The sequence below is a fragment of the Nannobrachium achirus genome (assembly GCF_963921795.1).
Source record: "Nannobrachium achirus genome assembly, chromosome: 14".
Lineage (NCBI taxonomy): Eukaryota > Metazoa > Chordata > Actinopteri > Myctophiformes > Myctophidae > Nannobrachium > Nannobrachium achirus.
Window position 1 is genome coordinate 19,436,300 of NC_137821.1, and position 20,761 is coordinate 19,457,060.

Genomic DNA, 20,761 nt, shown 5'->3' on the forward strand with positions numbered 1-20,761 from the left:
GCACATCCCATAACCCACACACTGCACATCATTTTGGAGCTCATATCTTTGAACGGGTAAGGGCTATCTTTCAAAATGAGGTAACTCTCCCCCTCACCTGTGGTATCTCCCCCCGACTCGGCGGCCTCCCAAACTTCTCCTATCAAGGTATATGTTCCTGACAAATCAAACCCCTGTCATGTGAAAAGGTACGGCCGTTTGAAATGTATCTAGTGTTTGTAACGGCAACAGTAAACTATAGTAACGACCCTTCAGCTCAAATGCAGTTATACAGTACGTCATCTTGCAAAGGAAGATCTGCCATAATGTGAGGTGACCTAAGGTGATTCTAAAGAGAGAGGAAGGTGCCAAGATGTTTCATCCAATCCAGCACTCCAAGGCTCAGCAAGGATCAAACTTCGAGTCGATGCCGGGAGAGCGTCACATGACATTTAATACATGACATGATGCTAATGGTGAAAATGTGCCTTAACGGTGTGTGTGTGTGTGTGTGTGTGTGTGTGTGTGTGTGTGTGTGTGTGTGTGTGTGTGTGTGTGTGTGTGTGTGTGTGTGTGTGTGTATTACAGGTCTGTGTCTGGTGTGGATGTGGACCCTGACCTCGTGCACATGGAAATACAGGATACAAGTGGAGGTACAGTGACACATTGTGAAATCTCTCTTTTCTTTTCCCTTTATTGTCTCTCTTTTAGTATTTTTGAGCCTTGAAAAAGTGGTTTAAATTAGGAAGCAAGCCCAAATAAGCAACTACACTTATAGAAACAAGCTCCCAAAAAAAAAACCCTACAGCAACACTGTTCCTGTGGTGTGTCCAGCCGTTTTGGACTAGGGTGACCCTATTGGGGTGTGCACATGCACATGCAGGCGCACGTACACATGCATGTGTGCATGGCTGCATGCACGGACGACACACGCACATTACCCTTTTCGTCTCTCTCTACTACCCATATCTACAGTACATTAAAAACTATTAGTGTTAAAACTTATTGTGTTTAACATTTTTTCAGCTTGTTCAGTCTTACAATAGATATTAAAGGAGTAGTTCACCCCCCAAATGACTTTTTTTCTATTGATTACTCACGACATGGAGAGTCGAGTTCAATAATATTTTTTGTATTTGTCGCATTCCAAAGACAATAATTTAATTACAAAAAATGTACCCCCATTGATTTTGGATGGGGACCCAAATGGATTTGGGTCCCCATCCGGAATCAGTGGGGGTAAATGTACTATCATAATTTTTTTTTGTCTTGGGATTTGGACAAATACAAAAAAATATCAGTGAACTCAAGTCTCCATGGCGTGAGTAATCAATAGAAAAAAGTCATGTTGGGGTGAACTACTCCTTTAAAGTCCAATTTAAAAGATGGCAACACGAGTGTGGCATCATATAAATGTTGTAGTGAGAATCTGCTCCAATTTTCATAATATAGAAATGTCTTGACGGGGGCTCAAAATTAGACCCTATTATGGCGTTCACGTGCACACAACATATTGATCGTTCTCTGTAGACAGGAGGGAAATAGGCTGCACTCAGTCCAGGACCTCGCCCCGGGTCGTCTGTGCCCAGGTTAGTGCGGCAGGTTACTGAAGAGGACGGTGTAGGGGGATGGGGGAGAGAGGATGAGTGACGGGGGCGTACATTGATGGATGAGGAGGCTGGAGAGGTCTGTGGCTGCACGTGCCATTAGGGAGAATGATGTGATGGAGAACACACAGTGACATTAAAGTCTAATTTAAAAGATTTAAAAGTCTTGCTCGAGGACACTTTGCCGTGAGGCCAGGATCAAACCGGGAACCTTCAATCCAAGGCAACCACTCCACGTCCTCAGCCACTGCCCCAGACTCAAGGATCCAGTCATAATTCAGTTTCATTTCAGCCTTAATAGACCGTACAGTGTAAAAATGAGTAATGATTCAGTTTTATTTGAGGTTTATTAGACACAGTACGGTGTAAAACGAGGCATGATTCAGTTTCATTTCAACCTAAATAGACGGTACTGAGTAAAAATGAGTCATGATTCAGTTTCCTTTCAGCTTAAATGGACAGTACTGTGCAAAAACGAGTCATGATTCAGTTTTATCTAAGCTTCAATAGACCGTAGTACAGTGTAAAAATGAGTCATGGTTCTGTCTGTGGATGAGTCCTGGTACATTTAACTTGGCTGAGTCAACAGGGCCTTCTACTGTAGGTACAAAACGCTGATTTGTTTCTGAACAAATGTGATGATCTGGTAGCGCCCTGTGGTCTGTAGTTCCAACGTGTTTATTCTGCTTCAGTGACGTTAAACCCTGTCAACTCCTTGCCCTCCACTCCTTCCTCTCATCACCTCACTCCATCTATGCTTTTTTTTATCTTTTCCCACATCCCTGTCTCTGTCACTCTTTCCATATCCCCCTGTTTCTCTGTCTCTGTCTGTCTGTCTGTCTCTCTCCCTGTATTGTTGGGAATAGTCCATACAAAATCCCATAGACCATACGTCATATAAGAACTGTGTTAAAAGATAAAGAGTAGCGATTTTAATCATACCGCTATGCGGCCCTCACACCTACGTTGTACCACCGATCCAATAACCAATATGTCTGGGTCATAGTGTTGGGTACTTTGTCAGAGTACCCGCTGTACACCCTGTCTTTGCGTCTGTTGCCCATGTACTGTATCTACAAAACAGTCTGACCGACTAACTTCAAACTCTAGCGTGTGTGTCGGTGACGACCCATGGGAGTGCCATGCCCAACATTAAGTTGGTCAGAGTGTGCGAGGGCAAGGACCCGAGGGAGTGCGATGCCTGTTATCAAGGTTTTGAATGAGAAAATGTTAATGTCAGGACTGCTGAACTCCCTGTCTTGGCCCCACACATAAAACTGAATTATCAGCTGATAGACACCATGTGAGGGGAAACAGAATACTGAAGTCCACAATGTGAGAGTTGTCATCCTGAACAAGACATGTCTGTGTTTGTGCCGGGCTGAACCGGAGAGGCAGCCTGTCCGGGACAGCTGCCCAGGAGCTGAGAACTCTTCCTGGGACTAGGAAGCACCACATGGTCCCCCTCCTACTCCTCAGAGCCCCCCCTCTCCTCCTCATCTCCTTGCTTCCGTACTCAGACAGATAGCGAGGGGGGCTGGAGCGGCCAGGCGTGCCGAGCCAATCTGTTCGCTACAGTATGTGCCCCCCTGTCACATGTGGCAGTGTCAAGGTTAAACGTGTCAGGTTAAAGGTGCCACAGAGAGGTTTAAACCTCTGTAGGCATGGAGGGCAATAGGCTGCACTCAGTCCAGGACCTCGCCCCGGGTCGTCTGTGCCCAGGTTAGTGCGGCAGGTTACTGAATGGGACGGTGTAGGGGGATGGGGGAGAGAGGATGAGCGACGGGGGCGTACATTGATGGATGAGGAGGATGGAGAGGTCTGTGGCTGCATGTGCCAAGGCATTAGGGAGAATGATGTGATGGAAAACACATTGTGGATATGCATGGCTACACACACACACACACACACACACACACACACACCTACACACACACACACACACACACACACACACACACACACACACACACACACACACACCAATCTTTCTGCAAATAAAACATTGTCCATTAGTTTGTGTGATTCATGACTCTGACTGAAATGTTATTCACATTCACGTCCTTCACCGTCTGGTTTTCTCACACTTATTTGCTATTCACCGTCTTCCTTTTCAAACCACCTCAAGTGGAGGGTGTGTGTGTGCGTGCGTGCGTGCGTGTATCGCAAGCTGGAATTGAACACTTAGCCAATCTAATAGCCTTTTAATGAGTCCTGTGCCGTATGCTGCTTTGATTAAATGTCCCGGCATTTCAATAAATTAGCAAGTCCATTTGTTAGCACCGCAGACCACTTTAAACAAACTGGAGTCGAGGAACAGGAAGGGAAAAAATAAAAATAGCGGTGGTGTTGTGGCGTCTCACCTTGGAGCTTGAAGGCAGATTGACTTCTGCTGTGTTTGCTTTGTTTGAGTCTCTACTTGCATTGTGTGCACATTGTGTGCACATCAGCTGAAGTGTATGCTCCTGTGTGTGTGTGTGTGTGTGTGTGTGTGTGTGTGTGTGTGTGTGTGTGTGTGTGTGTGTGTGTGTGTGTGTGTGTGTGTGTGTGTGTGTGTGTGTGTGTGTGTGTGTGTGTGTGTGTGTGTGTGTACGTATACACAGCACACACAGTCAAATCTCATTTTACCATTCATGTGCATTGTTTGTGTACCTGAGCTTTTCTCCCGGGCTCCATTTTCCCGTGACCTCTGGAGAGGAGAAAAGCTGCTGAATTTTTCGGCCTGATGTTGCTGATGTAGCTCCACCTCTGTGAAAGTCAATACTGAGTTAGCCAAGCAACAGGCAACCCACCCCCATGACAGTGATAGAGGAGAGCTGTCAAATGTGATAGATTTCACAAAAAAAGCTCTTACTCTCTCTGTCTCTCTCTGGTTCCTCTTATTTATTTATTTAGTATATCATTATGCAATTGGCATAATATGTACATAATGTGTATGTCATTCTGCCATTGGCATCATTTGTACATCATTTGTATGTCTTGTGACCAAAACATCTTCTAGACGCCTTAATGTAGGCTATCCTCCATCTCCCTCTTATTCATCACTTTGCTCGTCTTTGTCCCCCCCCCCCCCCCCCCCCTCTCCCTCGCTCTACTGAATCAATCTATTGATTAGTAGCTGTCTGTCAGTCTGTCTGTCTGTCTGTCTGTCTGTCTGTCTGTCTGTCTGTCTGTCACATAGGCGTTGTTCATTAAGGGGGAAAAAAAAGAATCCAGTCAAAAATGACTCAATTAGAGATTCTGAATGATCAAATAGTTGTCTATCAATCAATGTCAGCACAGAAATCGAAAAACAAATATTAAAATAATACATAAATAGCAACACACATTGGTCATCCAAACACACTCAAATCCAGTTCCGGGTAAGTTTTTCATTATGTCTGCTATTCACTGTAAAATTCCAGTCAAATTAAGCATATTCTCTTCATCTCATTGCTTCGATTTTCACCTTTCATGAATTTACAAAGCTAAAATGTAAAAATGTGGGAAAGAGCCGTGTCTGTGGCGTGTTGTTAAATATATAATTTATACACTCACAACACTTTCAACCATTCTTATCGACGTGTTTTACGATGATGTAACTCTCCCGTGTTCTTCTGTCCCCCGGTGATGTTTGTCCCTGCAGGCTTCCTGTATGTGACCTGTCTCATCCAGAACTGCTCGGACAAGATGCTGACGGCTCAGTTCCTGGGTCGGATCGACCCCAACTCGCTCTCCGTGCAAGACGATTACATATTAGTCAAGGTAGCTCATACGCACGTGTGCGCGCGCACACACACACACACACACACACACACACACACACACACACACACACACACACACACACACACACACACACACACACACACACACACACACACACACACACACACACACACACACACACACACAAAGAGACAGCTTGACCAGTGGCGTCAGTTCAGCAAAAGCTAGGGTATGGCAAAGATGGGAGTCCTCATGGAAAAGAGGCATTCCATTTTGTATAACACGCTTCTATTGTGAAAATAGCAGATCTACATGCTCACAACGCCTCGCGCTGCGAGGCGTTGTGAGCATGTAGATCGGCTATTTTCACAATGTCTGAAAAAAAAAAACGAGTTTTGTCCTTTTTTTACACAGGTTTCTACGGTTTCTTGGGATGGATATGGCAGCCTGGAACGGTTGTTCAAGTGCAGCTCAACTTGGCTTGTTAGTAAACGTGCCACAATTAACAATAATGCATTGCACCTGTGCAGCTGACTTGAGATAATTATAATACTTTGTTAAAGTGACCATTTTGTTACATTTTGCATTTGTAGTTATTTTACTGTAATTTAACAACATAATAACCAGCACAGGTAGACAAAGACATTCATGGATTTATATTTATTTATAACTTTTATTTCCCCCCCTGGACCCAGGGTATGGCAGCTGCATACCCTTGCCATACCCAATTGACGCCCCTGAGCTTGACAACCATAATGAGAACCATAGGTTGTGTATTGGATGTAAGGTGGCAGTGCACGTGTACACAGACGGGACCAGTAGCACTGGACCTCACTCTATTGAGTTCACATCAGTCACCACCTCCGCCTTTCATCCAGCCTCCACTGAGACGACACGTCACTGTTTCAAATTTTCATCCGAAGCAACATATCAGCGCCTCAAATTTTAATCTGAAAGAACACGATTGATGTTTCTACCTTTTACCCCCTGAAACAGTAAATCTGCTTCTACCTTTTGTCTGAAACGTCATGTAGGAATTGCAAGAATTAAAGACGTTTTGCTAAGAGATTTCTTGAATAATTTTCCCATTGACCGTAATGGAAAGACGCGTAAAAGACGACCGAAGGTTTGGCACAATTAACCCTCCCACAGTTTTTGTTGCACACATTCAAGCCAAATCGGCGGCGGCTTCATCTGGAATCATGTGTTTCCATTTTGATTTTTTTAAATAGCTTAATTTATATTAATTTATTAGTGAATTACATTTTCCCATTGACTTGAATGGAAAGATGCAAAAAAGACGACGAAGACAAAGTTTGGCACACTACCCCTCCCACAGTTTTCGTGGCACACACTCAAGCCATATGTCAAAAGTTACTGTATCGTTGCACCTTTAGCTCACCTGCGACTGCTTGGACATTCTGCTTCAGTGTCAACCGGGCCGTATTTTATTTCTGGCCCTTGCTCAGCATGAGTCAGCCATTACCCACAAGCGTATGTGTGCGCACGTGTGTGCGTGTATATTTCTTTTCTTTGAGTCCGTGCTGGCAGATGGTGAACCCATGAACCTCAGTATTACCAGCAGCAGCTCACTGCTTGATGCTGACGACGGGTTTATTTTCTCTGGTTATATCATCACTTTACTTTAAATCATCTCTATCTGGTCTTTCTGAAGGCCCCCAGGTTAGCTTTTCTCCTCTTTCTTGCTTCTTCATCTCTACCTCTATGACAGGGGTCTTCAACAGTGGGTCCGGGACCCCTGGGCCTAGGGGGTCCTCAGAGTTACTAGAGGGGGGCCGCCAAATCTTTGTGTGTTAGGATCATGTTTTTTACATTAACCACTTGAATCCTAGCATCCCTATTCTGAGTGGAACCAAAAAAAAAAGCCAAAGAAAATTGCAGATCTACAAGCTTACAACGCCTCACAGTGTTTGTAGAGGGAAAAGTAGAGCTAAAGTTTTCAAGTGGTTAAATGTCTGAAAATACACATTACTCCAACATGATGACAGTGCTGTCAAACAAATCTACGCTGTCTAAGAAATATATGATCATTTTTAATCTGCAACACAATTTTATACATTGTGTAGAGGGGCTCCCCGCTTCATCTCTCTCTCAGCTAAGGGGTCATTGGCCTGAAAACGTTGAAGACCCCTGCTCTATGATCAATGCTTCTCTCCTCCGTGATTGAGTGAAATAACAGGATGGAACATCTTACAGTAGATTGTGCGTAGGGATGGGACGATATGAACATTTCATGTGACGAATATTGTGACGGAAAAAAGAAAATCACGATTTACGATATTATCGCGATAATCAGGGGACTGCCCATTAGTCCGAAGGTTCATTAGTCCGAAGGTTCATTAGTCCGAATTTACTGTCAACATCCATTATCCTGGGGCGGAATATTTGCCAAGAAATATATAGATATGATTATTGTGAGTGTTTTTTAACGATAATGATTATCGTCCCGTCCCTAATTGTGTGTGTGTGTGTGTGTGTGTGTGTGTGTGTGTGTGTGTGTGTGTGTGTGTGTGTGTGTGTGTGTGTGTGTGTGTGTGTGTGTGTGTTTTCTCAATTTCCCAGGTGACCACGGGGAACCGCACCAAGCACTACGTGTCCTATCGACGTAACGAGTTTGTCCAGATGAAGTTTCCCAAGTATGCTCTGCCCAAGGTAATCCTTCACAACCTGAAATAACTTCCTTGAGATGAAACAGAAATCAATTCCACACCAATTTTCACTTTTTCATCTCCAGCTTCCAATGTAGTGCACTGAGTGAGACTGTGCTCAGTGTGCTGACACTTTATGATTCTCAGGTTTACATTTTATGTTCTAGCAGTCAAAATGAGTACAAATGAAATCCAATTATGTTAACTGGACTTTGCAATGCAGTTTTTTCTTGGATTGGTTGAATTATCAGTTTTTTGGTTGAACTATGTTTTAGTGTTTTTTTCCACAGTTTCAATGTTTTTTGTGCAAAACAAATGATTGCAATGGATTCAGAATCATCCTCAGATGCTACTTTTGTATTATTTTCCTGTATAGGGGAGTCGATGGGACAGTGAATATAACTGCAGAGCAGGCCTCTCACTCTGTGGACCTTAATGACCAAATAAATAGAAAAAACAAAAATAAAAAGTATGTCATGACATCACAGGTCCTCTCAAATTTGGGGCCTGTGGCTCCCCGACTATGGCCAGTACTCAGGCAGATGACGTTGGAGTTATTGTTTCCAACCCGCACATATTGAGGTCTGTTCGTTAGGAAGTCCAGCAGACAGTTACACAGGGGAGTTGCCAGAGGCCCAGGGAGTCCAGTTTGTCAACCAGTTGCTGAAGGATAAGAGTGTTGAATGCTGAGCTAAAGTCCAAGAACAGCATTATGCACACTGGCGTTCTTCCCCTCTAGCTTCGCCAGGCTCCGGTGTAGGACAGAGGCAATAGCGTACTCTGTAGAGCGATTTGCACGGTAGGCAAACTGGAACGGGTCAAGCCAACTGGAACGGCTCTGGAATCGTGAAATCGAAACTAGTTTCAGCTAAGCAGATGACAATCTTTCACCACAAAACATATTATATATTTCAGCACAGTAGATGACATAATGCTCTACCCATTTGACTCGTGGAATCAGAAATCATTCTGTGGAAACCTCTCCAATACAGATTCTGGCCTCGGGTCCGGTGTCCCAGACCAGAATCTGTACCGGCATGAAATATTAAAGACTACAACTGCAATCCGCGTCAAGTCACGCGAGCCAGGGAGCCTACAGCGAGCAGGAATCTTTGCTGTCAGAGTAATCTGCTCAGGGGACCATTTCAGTGTGACACTGTCTGGAGCGCTATTGAATTGCATTGATTGAATACGGACTCTGGGGGAGGAGGGGAGCTCATGTATATTTCAACCTGGAGGAACCAGAAGGAAGGAAGAGAGAGCCTCCGAGACAATCACTGTCATTGGCACTTTATCCAGAGAGGACATATTGTGTGTCTGGGAAAAGTGAGTTTAGGGAAGGGTTAGGATTCTACAATTACTCTGAACCACCTAGCCCGTCACTTTAGAGGGGTCTTGAACACTTCAGGTCCTTGGTGATCATGAGGGAAGGTGAAAGAGATGGAATTACACACACGCACGCACGCACGCACGCACGCATGCACGCACGCACGCACGCACGCACGCACGCACGCACACACACACACACACACACACACACACACAGCCAAGCACGTACGTACGTACTCACACACACTCACACAGGAAATTGCTCTCCTTTCTATAAGGAGAGAGGATCAATGTCATTAGGTGTGGCAGGAAGGTGCTGGAGAAGTGTGTGCGTGTGTGCGAGCGTGCGTGCGTGCGTTAAGGTACGTGTTAGTTGCTTTTTCCAGCTACATGTCTGTCTTAGTTGGGTGAGCAAATAGGTCACTAGTCACATTGCTTCTAGGACAAAAGAGAGATTGAGAGAGAGAGAGAGAGAGAGAGATTGAGAAGGAGAAATGTCACTTGTAGTTAGAAGAAAGATGGCAAGGCAGAGAGTGAGTGAAAGGTTGAGAGAAACGAAATAGCAGAAGGAAAGGGAAAGGAGAGGGGATGTGTGTGTGTGTGTGTGTGTGTGTGTGTGTGTGTGTGTGTGTGTGTGTGTGTGTGTGTGTGTGTGTGTGTGTGTGTGTGTGTGTGTGTGTGTGTGTGTGTGTGTGTGTGTGTGTGTGTGTGTGTGTGTGTGTGTGCGTGCGTGCGTGCGTGCGTGCGTGCGTGCGTGCGTGCGTGCGTGCGTGCGTGCGTGCGTGCGTGCGTGCGTGCGTTCGTGTGTGTGCATGTGTGTGTGTGCACGTGTGAGTGTGTATGAGAGAGATGAACCAGGGAATAGAGGGAGGTTTTTGTTCTTCCACTGTGAATAATTGAAAGCCTGGAGAATGAAAAATGTAGAGACCATCCCTGTGAGCCCCGACCCAAGCTGTGGATTATAACACACGCACGCACGCCGCACGCACACACAGGCATGGAGGACATGCTGTACATTTAATAATATATCACAGGTAACAATTGCTCTCTCTTTCTCTCTGTTGTTTTAAACCTTTATTTAAAGGTGAAGTTATTCAGCTAGCAACTTCCCCTACTATAGTTCTCACTCTCACTGGCTTGTCACTGACACTTATTGTGCTTTTTGAAGCACCTGGTCAACCCGGAGGCACCACTGCAGAGAATTCTACCTGCAGTGGTAGCTGTGTACGTATATTGCATATATAGATAGATAGATACCTTTATTATCCCAAGGGGGAAATTCTCAGACAAGGCCCTATCTACTTACATGCCTAAACTTATTAGGCATTTTTTGACTATTTTGAAAAACATTTTAAAATAGTGCAAATAGCCGATCTACAAGCTCACAACGCATCGCAGCTATTTTTACTATTTCAAAAGGTTTTTCAAAATAGTAAACAAGTTTAGGCATAAGGCATAAGGCAAGATATAGGGCCCATAGTCATATTTCTCAAAACGTCATTCAAACACAATGTTGTAGAATTACACATTTTTGTTTATTGAAAACTTGAAAATGTTTGATAGTGTAGTTACTAGTTTAGAAAATGACATCTTGTGGAAGAATGGACAGAAACATCTACAGTGTTGGTCTTAATTTCATGGTGTGAATTCTTTCCAACGTGTGTACGGTACAGCCGACTGACATCAGACATGCTTTTGTCTTTGACATTGTGTGCTTTCGTAAATGAAGCTCTCTCAGCCTCACCGTCTCTATCTCTTTCCGTTCCGCTCGGTCACTGCGATCCTATATTGCCGTTTGCGGCAGCTTAGATAGGGTGACGGGAAGGTACTGTAGAAGGGGTTGAATGTAGGTTTTGCGTCCAGCGGACCGTGCAGCATCCACAAGGCCAGGACCCTCTCTGCCATTTTGACCCTGTGAGATAAGATCTCAGCGGGGTATACGGTGGTACTCCCTGACAGTGATGAATGGAAGGTGTTGGTGCAGGACAGCGGGTTAAATGTCTTTGCATATTTTATACTGAGGCTGTAGCGCACCCCAAAGAAAGATTCACTCAAGACCAAGAAACATTTTTTTTAATATAAATTCGTACTCGCCAAACTTGGGTGTGTGCAGTGCAACAGCAAAACAACAGCAGTGCAACAGCAAAACGATATACGTCAACATGCCCCGATCTCTGCTCCTCTAGCTCTGGTGAAAAATAAAGCTGTACATTACAGTAGGTAGTGGACCACAGAGAACACAAACAAATCAGTCACCTTGGAGGACACTCGCTTCCACACTCGTATTACAGGACTTAGACAAACAGCAACGGCCTCTGTTGTGATCCGGCGATGGCGTGCGTCTTTTCAGAATCAATCCTCTTTTGTGCGTAGATTTCATGTTTGCACACACTGAGCGCATACTTATATAAGGCTTTATTCGGCCTCCTGTCATTATAATCCTGCTATTCAACATTCAAACATATGTTGTTTGCTCACGGTGTGTGATCTCTGGTTTTAAGCTGCACACACAGCTGGCTTCAGCATCTGAGCCACCTCACATTGAAAGACAAGGTTGAATGTGGGATCTTGTTTAAGTACATTATGAAATTCGGGGATATTGTGCTGTTCAGAAGGTATACAATGTGTGCTTCTGTATTTGAGTGTGAGGATTTCTTTGTGTGATCATAGATCAGTCTGCATGCATGCACACAAGCTACAATACTACATAAGAGTGGTTAGTCCTGAATATACACAACGCATATTCAACACAGGATGTCATTTTAGGCACAAGGCACCATGGCTGACTATGAAAGTGCAAAGGCTGTTTGAAGATTGTACATTCCCCACACATTTCCACATTTCACGCTCAACACACACACACACACACTCCATCCATCTTAATTCACCATGGACGTCCCGTCCCGACTCAATACATTTAAATTGAGCGAACGTCATTTTCCATTTGACGTTTTGTCAGCTTTGAGAGCTAAGCCTGGTTAAATACAATGTACCTGCAGCATCCCCTGGCAACTTTCTCCCGCCTGCTTTAGTATTGATGAAGAGGCATCTCCCTGGAGTTTTTGCCTTAAAATCCCCATGCCTTGGACTCGTTGTTTTTACAGAAACTGGGTAAAACCAAGAGCATTTTATTTCCAAAATGCTGTTGCACGGCTGGCAAGAGGATGTCTAATTGTATTGACCCTTATAGGCATCGTATTGTGTAATAGAAAGAAATACATAAAGATACTTAATTCACGCACTTCGCAGCCTTGACCATAAATCCAAGGGTAATTGGTCACATGACTCATTTTTCAGAGCACAAAGGCGTACCAGTGTCAATGAGTTGACGGCTTTATCTCCAAATGTTATGTTAATGTAATCAGCAAGACTCACGGACAAAGTGCTGAATCGGGCCCCATGCCACCGCCACACAGCGCTTTTAATTGAGTGATGAAGTAATTTGCATTGAGAGCTCACAGGTTGTGAGTGACGCATACAGTATGCCGCCTAACGAGACTCGAAAAGCTGTTTTGAAGTCTCTTCTCTATATTGCTATGCTCTGCCATTTTTTCTAAATCAGTGGTTTTCAACCAGTGGCCCGGGGACCACCAGTGGTCCTTGATGGGGTTCCAGGTGGTCCCCAGCTAAATGATGGAGAGTTGGTAACCAAATGGACCCTCATACTGTTGATCTTTAACTCTTGAGAGCGTAAAATGAAACCAAGTGGATTTGGTAATTTACAAGAAGTCTACATAATTAGATAATGTAGAAGAATTGTTATCATGATCAACGTTTGCCTGTTATCTCTGAATCGTATCCAACGGTAACAAAATATCCAACGTTTTGGGTCTGAGAGGCTAAGTCTCATCAAACGGCGGTCCGAGGCTCAAATGCCGAATAAATAATGGCCCTTGACATGAAAAAGGTTGAAAACCATAGTAGGCCTACTGTTCTAAATTAACCCTCGTCGTCTTCTTCTCCTTTCTGCTACCGTCTGTCTGTCTGTCTGTCTGTCTGTCTCCAGGATGTCCAGATAGTGAGCACCGATGAGAACCAGGTGTTCCTGGCGCTCCAGGAGTGGTACCAGACGGACACGTACAACCTGTACCAGTCGGACCCACAGGGAGTGTACTATTCCATAGTGCTGGAGAACGTACGCAGCACCAAGCAGCCCGAGGAGAACGTCCTCATAGACATCCTGGAGGTGAGAGAATAATGGTCACAGTCAGGGCCTGTTCCTGGCATAAGCAATATAAGCTGTCGCTTAGGACCACAACCAAAGCGGGGGCCACATCATTCCCTCCCCTTTCCTCCTTCCCCATAATCCCCAACTTCATTCTAGGCCTGGCTGCCTTGATTCATGTGCAAGTCAATATGCCTCCAAAAAGAAAATTTTGATCTGTTGCTGCAGATTATTTTAGGTGGCCCTCCACTGTCAGTGGGGGGCCACCTAAAATAATCTTGCATAGGGCCACCTGAATCCTAGAACCGGCACTGGTCACAGGTTACTGGAGCCAGTATGCTGAACTGCACTAAATTATGATTTATAGAATTTAATAGACAACTTGAACTTTAAAGTTTCCCCAGTAGGATTGTATCATAATATGTCACTATATTAATCTTCTATAAATCATCTTCTTAATCTTAGTCTATGACTGACATGAAAGTCTGGTCTGGCCTCTATAGTATATAAAGCTCTCTGTCTACCGAGCAATCTTCGTTCCTACTCTCACCTACAGTATGGTCATGAAGTGTGGGTCATGACCGAAAGTATAAGGTTGCGGGTGCAAGCGGCCGAAATGGGTTTCCTCAGACGGGTGGCTGCTATCTCCCTTAGAGATAGGGTGAGAAGTTCAGTCACCCGAGAGAGACTTGGAGTAGAACCGCAGCTTCTACACGTGGAAAGGAGTTCGGGCATCTAGTACGGATGCCCCCCAAGCGTCTTCCTAGGAAGGTCCTCGATGCACGTCCCACTGGGAGGAGACCCCGTGGCAGACCAAAGACCAGATGGAAGGATTATATCTCCAAACTGGCTTCGGAACGCCTCGGAAGTTGCTCGAAATGACCGAAAGTATAAGGTTGGCGACCAGGTCACAACAATAAGTGACAGAGCTCAAGGCCAAGACCAAGATCTAAGTTTTTCAAAGGCTGTTCATTTGTATTTTAAGCTGTCTAAAAGTGAGGTTATTTTCTCCGCTTATGGGTGATGTTCATCTAATACCATTTTGAAATTCAAATTCAATGGTCTGTTCAGTTTGGTCAATTCATAACATGAACGGTAGATATTTTTTGGCTAAAGCCAACCAATCAGAGGTATCTGTGCCTCCGTGTTTATAACACCATACTAATTTTTTCGGCTGTGTTCATTTAAAATGTAAAGCCTATTGGGATTTCACCACTCGGTGTTTCTTTTTTTCCCGTGTATTTTGACAACTAAAGGAGCCAAAAATCACACTCAGACTCTTTACATAAGTGGTTACAATTTAAGATAACAACTACTGAGGGGGAGTTTATGTCTGGGTGTGGGTTGTGCAGATTCCCCCCACCCCCCCACCCGATTGTGAATCACAAACATCGTTACCTTGACGATATTTTGATGTGCACACAGTACACGCACTCACAGGCACTCTGCCTCCCTACATTGAAAAAGTATAAAATACAACTCACGCTAACGAGGTGGCTGTCTTTCACAGTGGCATGCTGCAGCGCTGCACAGTCATGGCTTGTCACCATCAAGGTATCTGTGGTTAGATGTAATAGTGCCTCAGTGGAAGACTTGGCATTTATCATTTATTTTATCTTTTATGTTCCGGGGGAAAAGAGGGGCTTTATCTCACAGTAAGAAATGTATTTTTTTCCCACCGTGACACAAGAGCAGGGACGGCTGTCGGTCTATCTGAAAGATATTCCTCCACATTGGATTATGTTACGCTGAGCTATATTGTGTGTGTCAACATGGAGATGAAGTCAACGTGTTTGGCATCTTGGCATTCCGTTCAGTGTGGTTTCTATGCAATCATGTAATGTTCAAGGTTTCTGTAGTCAAGGTAGCGAATGAGGAGGAGCAGACATAAAGAGAGAGAAGCAATGGTGGAAAAGTACACTTTTTTTAAGGCACAAATTCATTTCTATTTGCAAAAAAAAAAAAAAACTTGGTGTTGTAGGAGTCCTATTCAGAGGAAAATGTAACCTTTTTATTTTTATTTTTATTTTTTATATGCAAATATCGTGGCCAATGGCATTGTAATACTAAGTTGTGTTTGCGGCATGGCACATAAGGGTCGACATAAGTCCGAAATGTAGGACGGTGCAAGTGATGACTGATGAGTGCCATTTTAATTCAAATTCTATATGTGACTTGCCTTTGCTGATACGCAACCATTCTATGAAGCGCCACTGGCCACTCTTTTCTTCTCTCTGTTCAGGTTCCTTGGCACCCAGATGAGCGCAAATTAAGGCTGGGCCTGATTCTGAACTTTTACGTCATTATTGTCTTACTGGAAGAAATAAATACTTGTGTTTGGTGCTGTAGAAATATAGCATTCACATTCCCATCCTCATCTGCATCGTAACCTCCTGTCAATCCTTTATGCTGTTTTCCAGGTGCGAGGCATCAAGGGTGTGTTCCTGGCTAATCAGAAGGTCGACGGCAAAGTGACGACCCTCATCACCTACAACAAAGGCCGTGACTGGGTGCCCTTGGCGGCGCCGACCACCGACATGAACGGCAAGCCGGTCAGCTGCAAAGCGGTAGGGATCGTACCCTTTGCACTTTTCTTTACACTGCCCTTTGTGCGAGTCAAGTTATTATTATGCTCACGGTGTAAGGTGATGCCAGCGCCTTTTTGATTGTTGCTCTGGAGGGGAAAGTTACAATTCCAAGAGAACATGCTGCAGGGTGAGCGGCACTAAAGTGAGCTGTTTGTTCAACTGTCCTCTCTGTCTGATGAAAGACGTGGTGGTGTCTTTGACCAGGGTTAGGTGGCAAAGAGGTATGAGTCACATGTTGGATGATATTCACACATCATAATAACATTACCTCAGAGAGAGAGAGAGAGAGAGAGAGAGAGAGAGAGAGAGAGAGAGAGAGATAGTCTGCACCTTTAGACACAGTAGATAATATGGATATCTCATCTTCTCTGTAATTATGAAGAAACTCATTTGCCATGGGCTGAGATCGCGCACGCACGCACGCACGCACGCACGCACGCACGCACGCACGCACGCACGCACACACACACACACACACACACACACACACACACAAGCTTACACAAGCTTACACTGAGTCACGCTGAAATAATGAACCCCTTTATCTGTCAGCCTTGTCTATTATGAACCATAATGGACAGTCTTGCAACCAGGACTGTGTGGTTATGACTACAATTATAATCCTGATTACTTTGCTCAACATTGTAATCACATTTATTAATCACGATTATTGGTAAACATGTTCTTTTTTGTTGGAAAATGACTTTTTCCTTCCGTTTGTTGCTTATTGTTCTTATCTGTACCATATAAAATGGTATGCAACGAGCTCTGTGATAACATTTTGTCTCTGTGAGCCTGACGGATGGTTTGCACAATGTTCTGGTTATTGTGAAACGTGTTTTACAGCATAATTGTGAAACATAAAATCTAGATTTTTGATTTATATTTTGCATTAATTCTGCAGCCCTACTTGCGAAATAAACGAGCTACGTGCTGCTCAAACACTTGCTGCGCTCCACAGCGCCTGTCATGGCTGCCTATACAGTACATGACAGGTCAGAGAGATAAGCTTGATGTCCAGCGCTGGCATGGACATGTCATTATGCTGTCTCATACAGTCCTGGAATTTCATCATTTTAGGGGCAAGGCCACTTGGCCTTTGGTGTTGTACATTTTTGGCGGGCACAAAGGCCAAATGCCAGGGCAGGAAGGCCATCAAATAAGACAAGATTTTAGTCCTTTGAAAGAATTTGTTGAATTTAAGGCGAGACACTACAGGTGAATAGGGTAAAAAAAATAACTAATAGCTACAACAATGAAACTTTTCCAGTTGATTACTTACATCAAGACTAAGAATTTTTGAAGTTTTCTGAAATTATATGTTTAGATATGCAAATGAGGCATTATATGCGCTAATAATGCCCAATTTGCATACTTTTCAGGTACATAAATCTGAAGATTGGATAATGCCAGGTTCAAAACTATTGTTTCCCTTTCTTGACATATTAGAGACAAAACATTTTTAGATATCTCTTTTTATCACTCCATAAATCATAAAATAGTGACAACAGTCATAAAAAACCCATTTTCGCCATGTTTTTTGATAAAATGTGATGTAAATCAGGCTATGAATGATATATCAACAAACCCCTCTGTAAATATCTTCAGGATATAGATAACAATAAAACTGGATGGTTTGGTGTATGTGGGTGCAACTGAAGTGGAGATTTATGTACCTAAGTATGAGGAAAAACACATTTTGAGAAAACGTCTTTAAAGATCGGACACACCCCCATCCTATTCAAACCAATTATAACTTCAAACTCCATTTTAATCATGTTAGATTCATCAAAAACACCTGTCCTCGGTTCTGGTGACTCATACTGCCCTCCTAATACCTGAGGGGGCCATGTTTCTTTGATTCATCTTTTATTTATTTTTTTATTGTCTAAATATATCTATATTTTATAAAATATGTATGAAAACCAATGTTGTTAACTCGGCACCTTCACGTATGAAATGAACATCTATATGTGTATTTTGAACGTTAATTTTGCATTTGTTTGAAAGAAGGCATGTTTAGGAAGCAAAATAGTAAAAAATCTCAATTTTCATTTTTTACATGTTTTCACCTGCCATGTCTCCCCTTAAGTGTTAGGGATGATAACCTAATCTGCAGTGAAATAGATAAATTATGTTATTTACAATCTGATCCATGCTCAGCCCTGCACCAATCAAAGTCACTGGATTGGTTTAAAGATGGGGACTCGGGGGAGTTAAGATTTCAGATTCTCAACAAAAGACACTGGTGTCTACATGACAAGAAAGAGACATCGGTGTCTACTGTCTACAGTACATATTGAAAGAGACAGAGGAGAAATTGGTACAGTCAGCTAGGCATTAATGCCACTGTGGCCTCAAGTCATGCCATTGGTTTGAGGCCAAACTGAGGGGCAATGGCGGCCATGAAATTCCTGCACTGGTCTCATACCTCACCAGGCAAGACAGAGTCAGATGCGACATGATTGCGCCATCCAATAAGCTATGGCTTTAGACAAACCCTGCCAAACTAATGCATCACGTTGTTGCCACCTTGAAGGGAAGGCAGGCATGAAAAATATGCGTCACGATAAGAGGTTAGTAATGACGCCTAAATGAAGCCATGTGTTGCAGATGAATGGCAGTAATCTGCCTTTCATCTAGTGCCTAATAGCGTCGCAAAGTCGTATTTCCTTCCTCCCCGCCCCCCCCTCCCATTCAACGTGATTTATTGTTTGTGCGTAAGGCACAGGTCGTTTGATTCAGTGCAGGTGCATGAGGGTACCATCTGCACCGTTAGGGGAGACAGAGATGAACTGCAAGAAGAGAAAGTAATGTACTATCTGTACTGGGATTGCTTGGGAACAGCTTCTGTACTTTTACTCAAGTGCATTCATAATGGACTTTTACTTGCAACGGAGTATGTCTACATTGCGGTATTGATTGCGACCGAAGGTCGCAGTTTACTATGAGAAACGGCACATCATGTCCGTGTCTGTCCGTCCGTCGGTGTACACTTTTTTTCCGACATCACGCTGACTCTCACGTTCTGACATCACGCTCTGACATCACTGTGATGTCAGGGGAACCAAATCCCCTTCATGCTCATATATGGAGAGCCCTAGCTGGGATGCCAAGCAGGTACCCAACTCCCTTGTATGCCCATATATGGAGATATGGAGATCCCTGTGATGCCAGGGGAGCCAAATCCCTTTTCACGCCCATATATCCCTGATGTCATCAATATTAACTTAAGATTAAGATTATCTGTGAATAGTGAATAGTGAATAACTAGTTAATATCTATGGGTACCAGGGGTCTTCATACTGTATGCAGTATGTGTAACTGGTCCGATATACATCACTGGCCAGATGGCCAAGACATGGCACGACCTCGCTTTTCGCCCTTAGGTGTCTTGAGTAAAGCATCTGAGTACTTCTTCCATCACCGGCACCTCGCCACATAATACCTGAACTGAAACGAGGCTGTTATTGTCTTATTAAATGGACTGTTGAGGGGGTGTTGTGCCTATTACAGGAAGGGGGAGAGCTGGTTCTTTGCTTTGAATAGAAAGTCATACATACATCATTATGTTTTTGGAATGTAGTTATATTATCTTGAGTTGAGTTGATTCGATTTTTGTAATAACATGAGGTGAATTGGAAAGATAATTATGGTTTTAATAACAAGCTTTTAAATCCGAATCTCTCTGTAGGGCTGTCACGATTATGACATTTTACATGACGATTAATTGTCACACAAATAATTGCGATTAACGATGTAATTGTGTTTTTGTCATTGACATTTACATTTCTGTTTGGCTTTTAGGCTTTGAAGTTGCACAACTTGCACATGGCAGATATGACACATAACCTAAATATACAAAGAAATTACTGACATATTTGACAACTTTATACTTAAAAAAGAACATCCGATCTACAAGCTCACAACGCGTTGTGAGCTTGTAGATCTGCTATTTCCACTATTTTTGACTTTTTAAAAAAAATATATGAACATTTTTCAACATGGATTATGACAATTATGAAAAATAATCACGATTATGTCAAATAATCACGATTAGACGAGTATGTAATAATTGTGACAGCCCTATCTCTCTGTCTCCTTATCTTAGCCTGACTGCCACCTGCACCTCCACCTGCGCTGGGCCGACAACCCCTACGTGTCCGGGACGGTCCACACCAAAGACTCTGCCCCGGGGCTCATTATGGGCGCCGGTGAGTTCTTACAATAGCATGGCAACATTACTGAGACAAAAGAGAAAAAAAAAACACTGTATACTGCTGCACTATAGTCCGTTCATGTCTTCTCTTGTCCTATTGTGATAGAGATGCTCACTTATTGGAATAGAAATGTTATACAAACCTTGGGATGCAAAACACTGCCCTCACCAACATCTCTTTTTCCATATAGTAGTGTTTCTCAAAGTGGATTCCAGAGACTCTGTGGGTTCCTTTTGGGGGATCTAAATTGTCCCATACAAGTCTGTAACTCCGACAGTGTACATTTGGAACCAAATGGACCCTGACAGGTCCATTTGGTTCCATTTGTACACTGTCAGAGTTAAGGGGAGACCTTGACATTTTAAAGTTTCGCTCTCTTCCAAGGATATTACAGAATATGCATTTTTGGCCATGATGGTGGCCTTGACCTTTGACCTTTGTTTAAACCCAAAATGTAATCATCTTTTCATATCTGTCTCCATATCTCTCTCTCTCT

At 43.5% G+C, this 20,761-nt stretch overlaps 1 protein-coding gene across 1 annotated transcript in view; it reads left to right on the forward strand.

The window, feature by feature from the left end:
- The window catches only part of sorcs2 (sortilin-related VPS10 domain containing receptor 2), a gene marked incomplete at both ends in the record, with an annotated part of 274,152 nt that overhangs the window by 228,927 nt on the left and 24,464 nt on the right, over positions 1-20,761 (forward strand). Inside the window, 6 exons of the mRNA XM_080741440.1 lie at positions 568-632; positions 5,212-5,330; positions 7,878-7,967; positions 13,299-13,478; positions 15,878-16,024; positions 20,157-20,259. Of these exons, the coding sequence (XP_080597566.1) occupies positions 568-632; positions 5,212-5,330; positions 7,878-7,967; positions 13,299-13,478; positions 15,878-16,024; positions 20,157-20,259 (704 nt within the window). The remainder of the gene's footprint in view (positions 1-567; positions 633-5,211; positions 5,331-7,877; positions 7,968-13,298; positions 13,479-15,877; positions 16,025-20,156; positions 20,260-20,761) is intronic.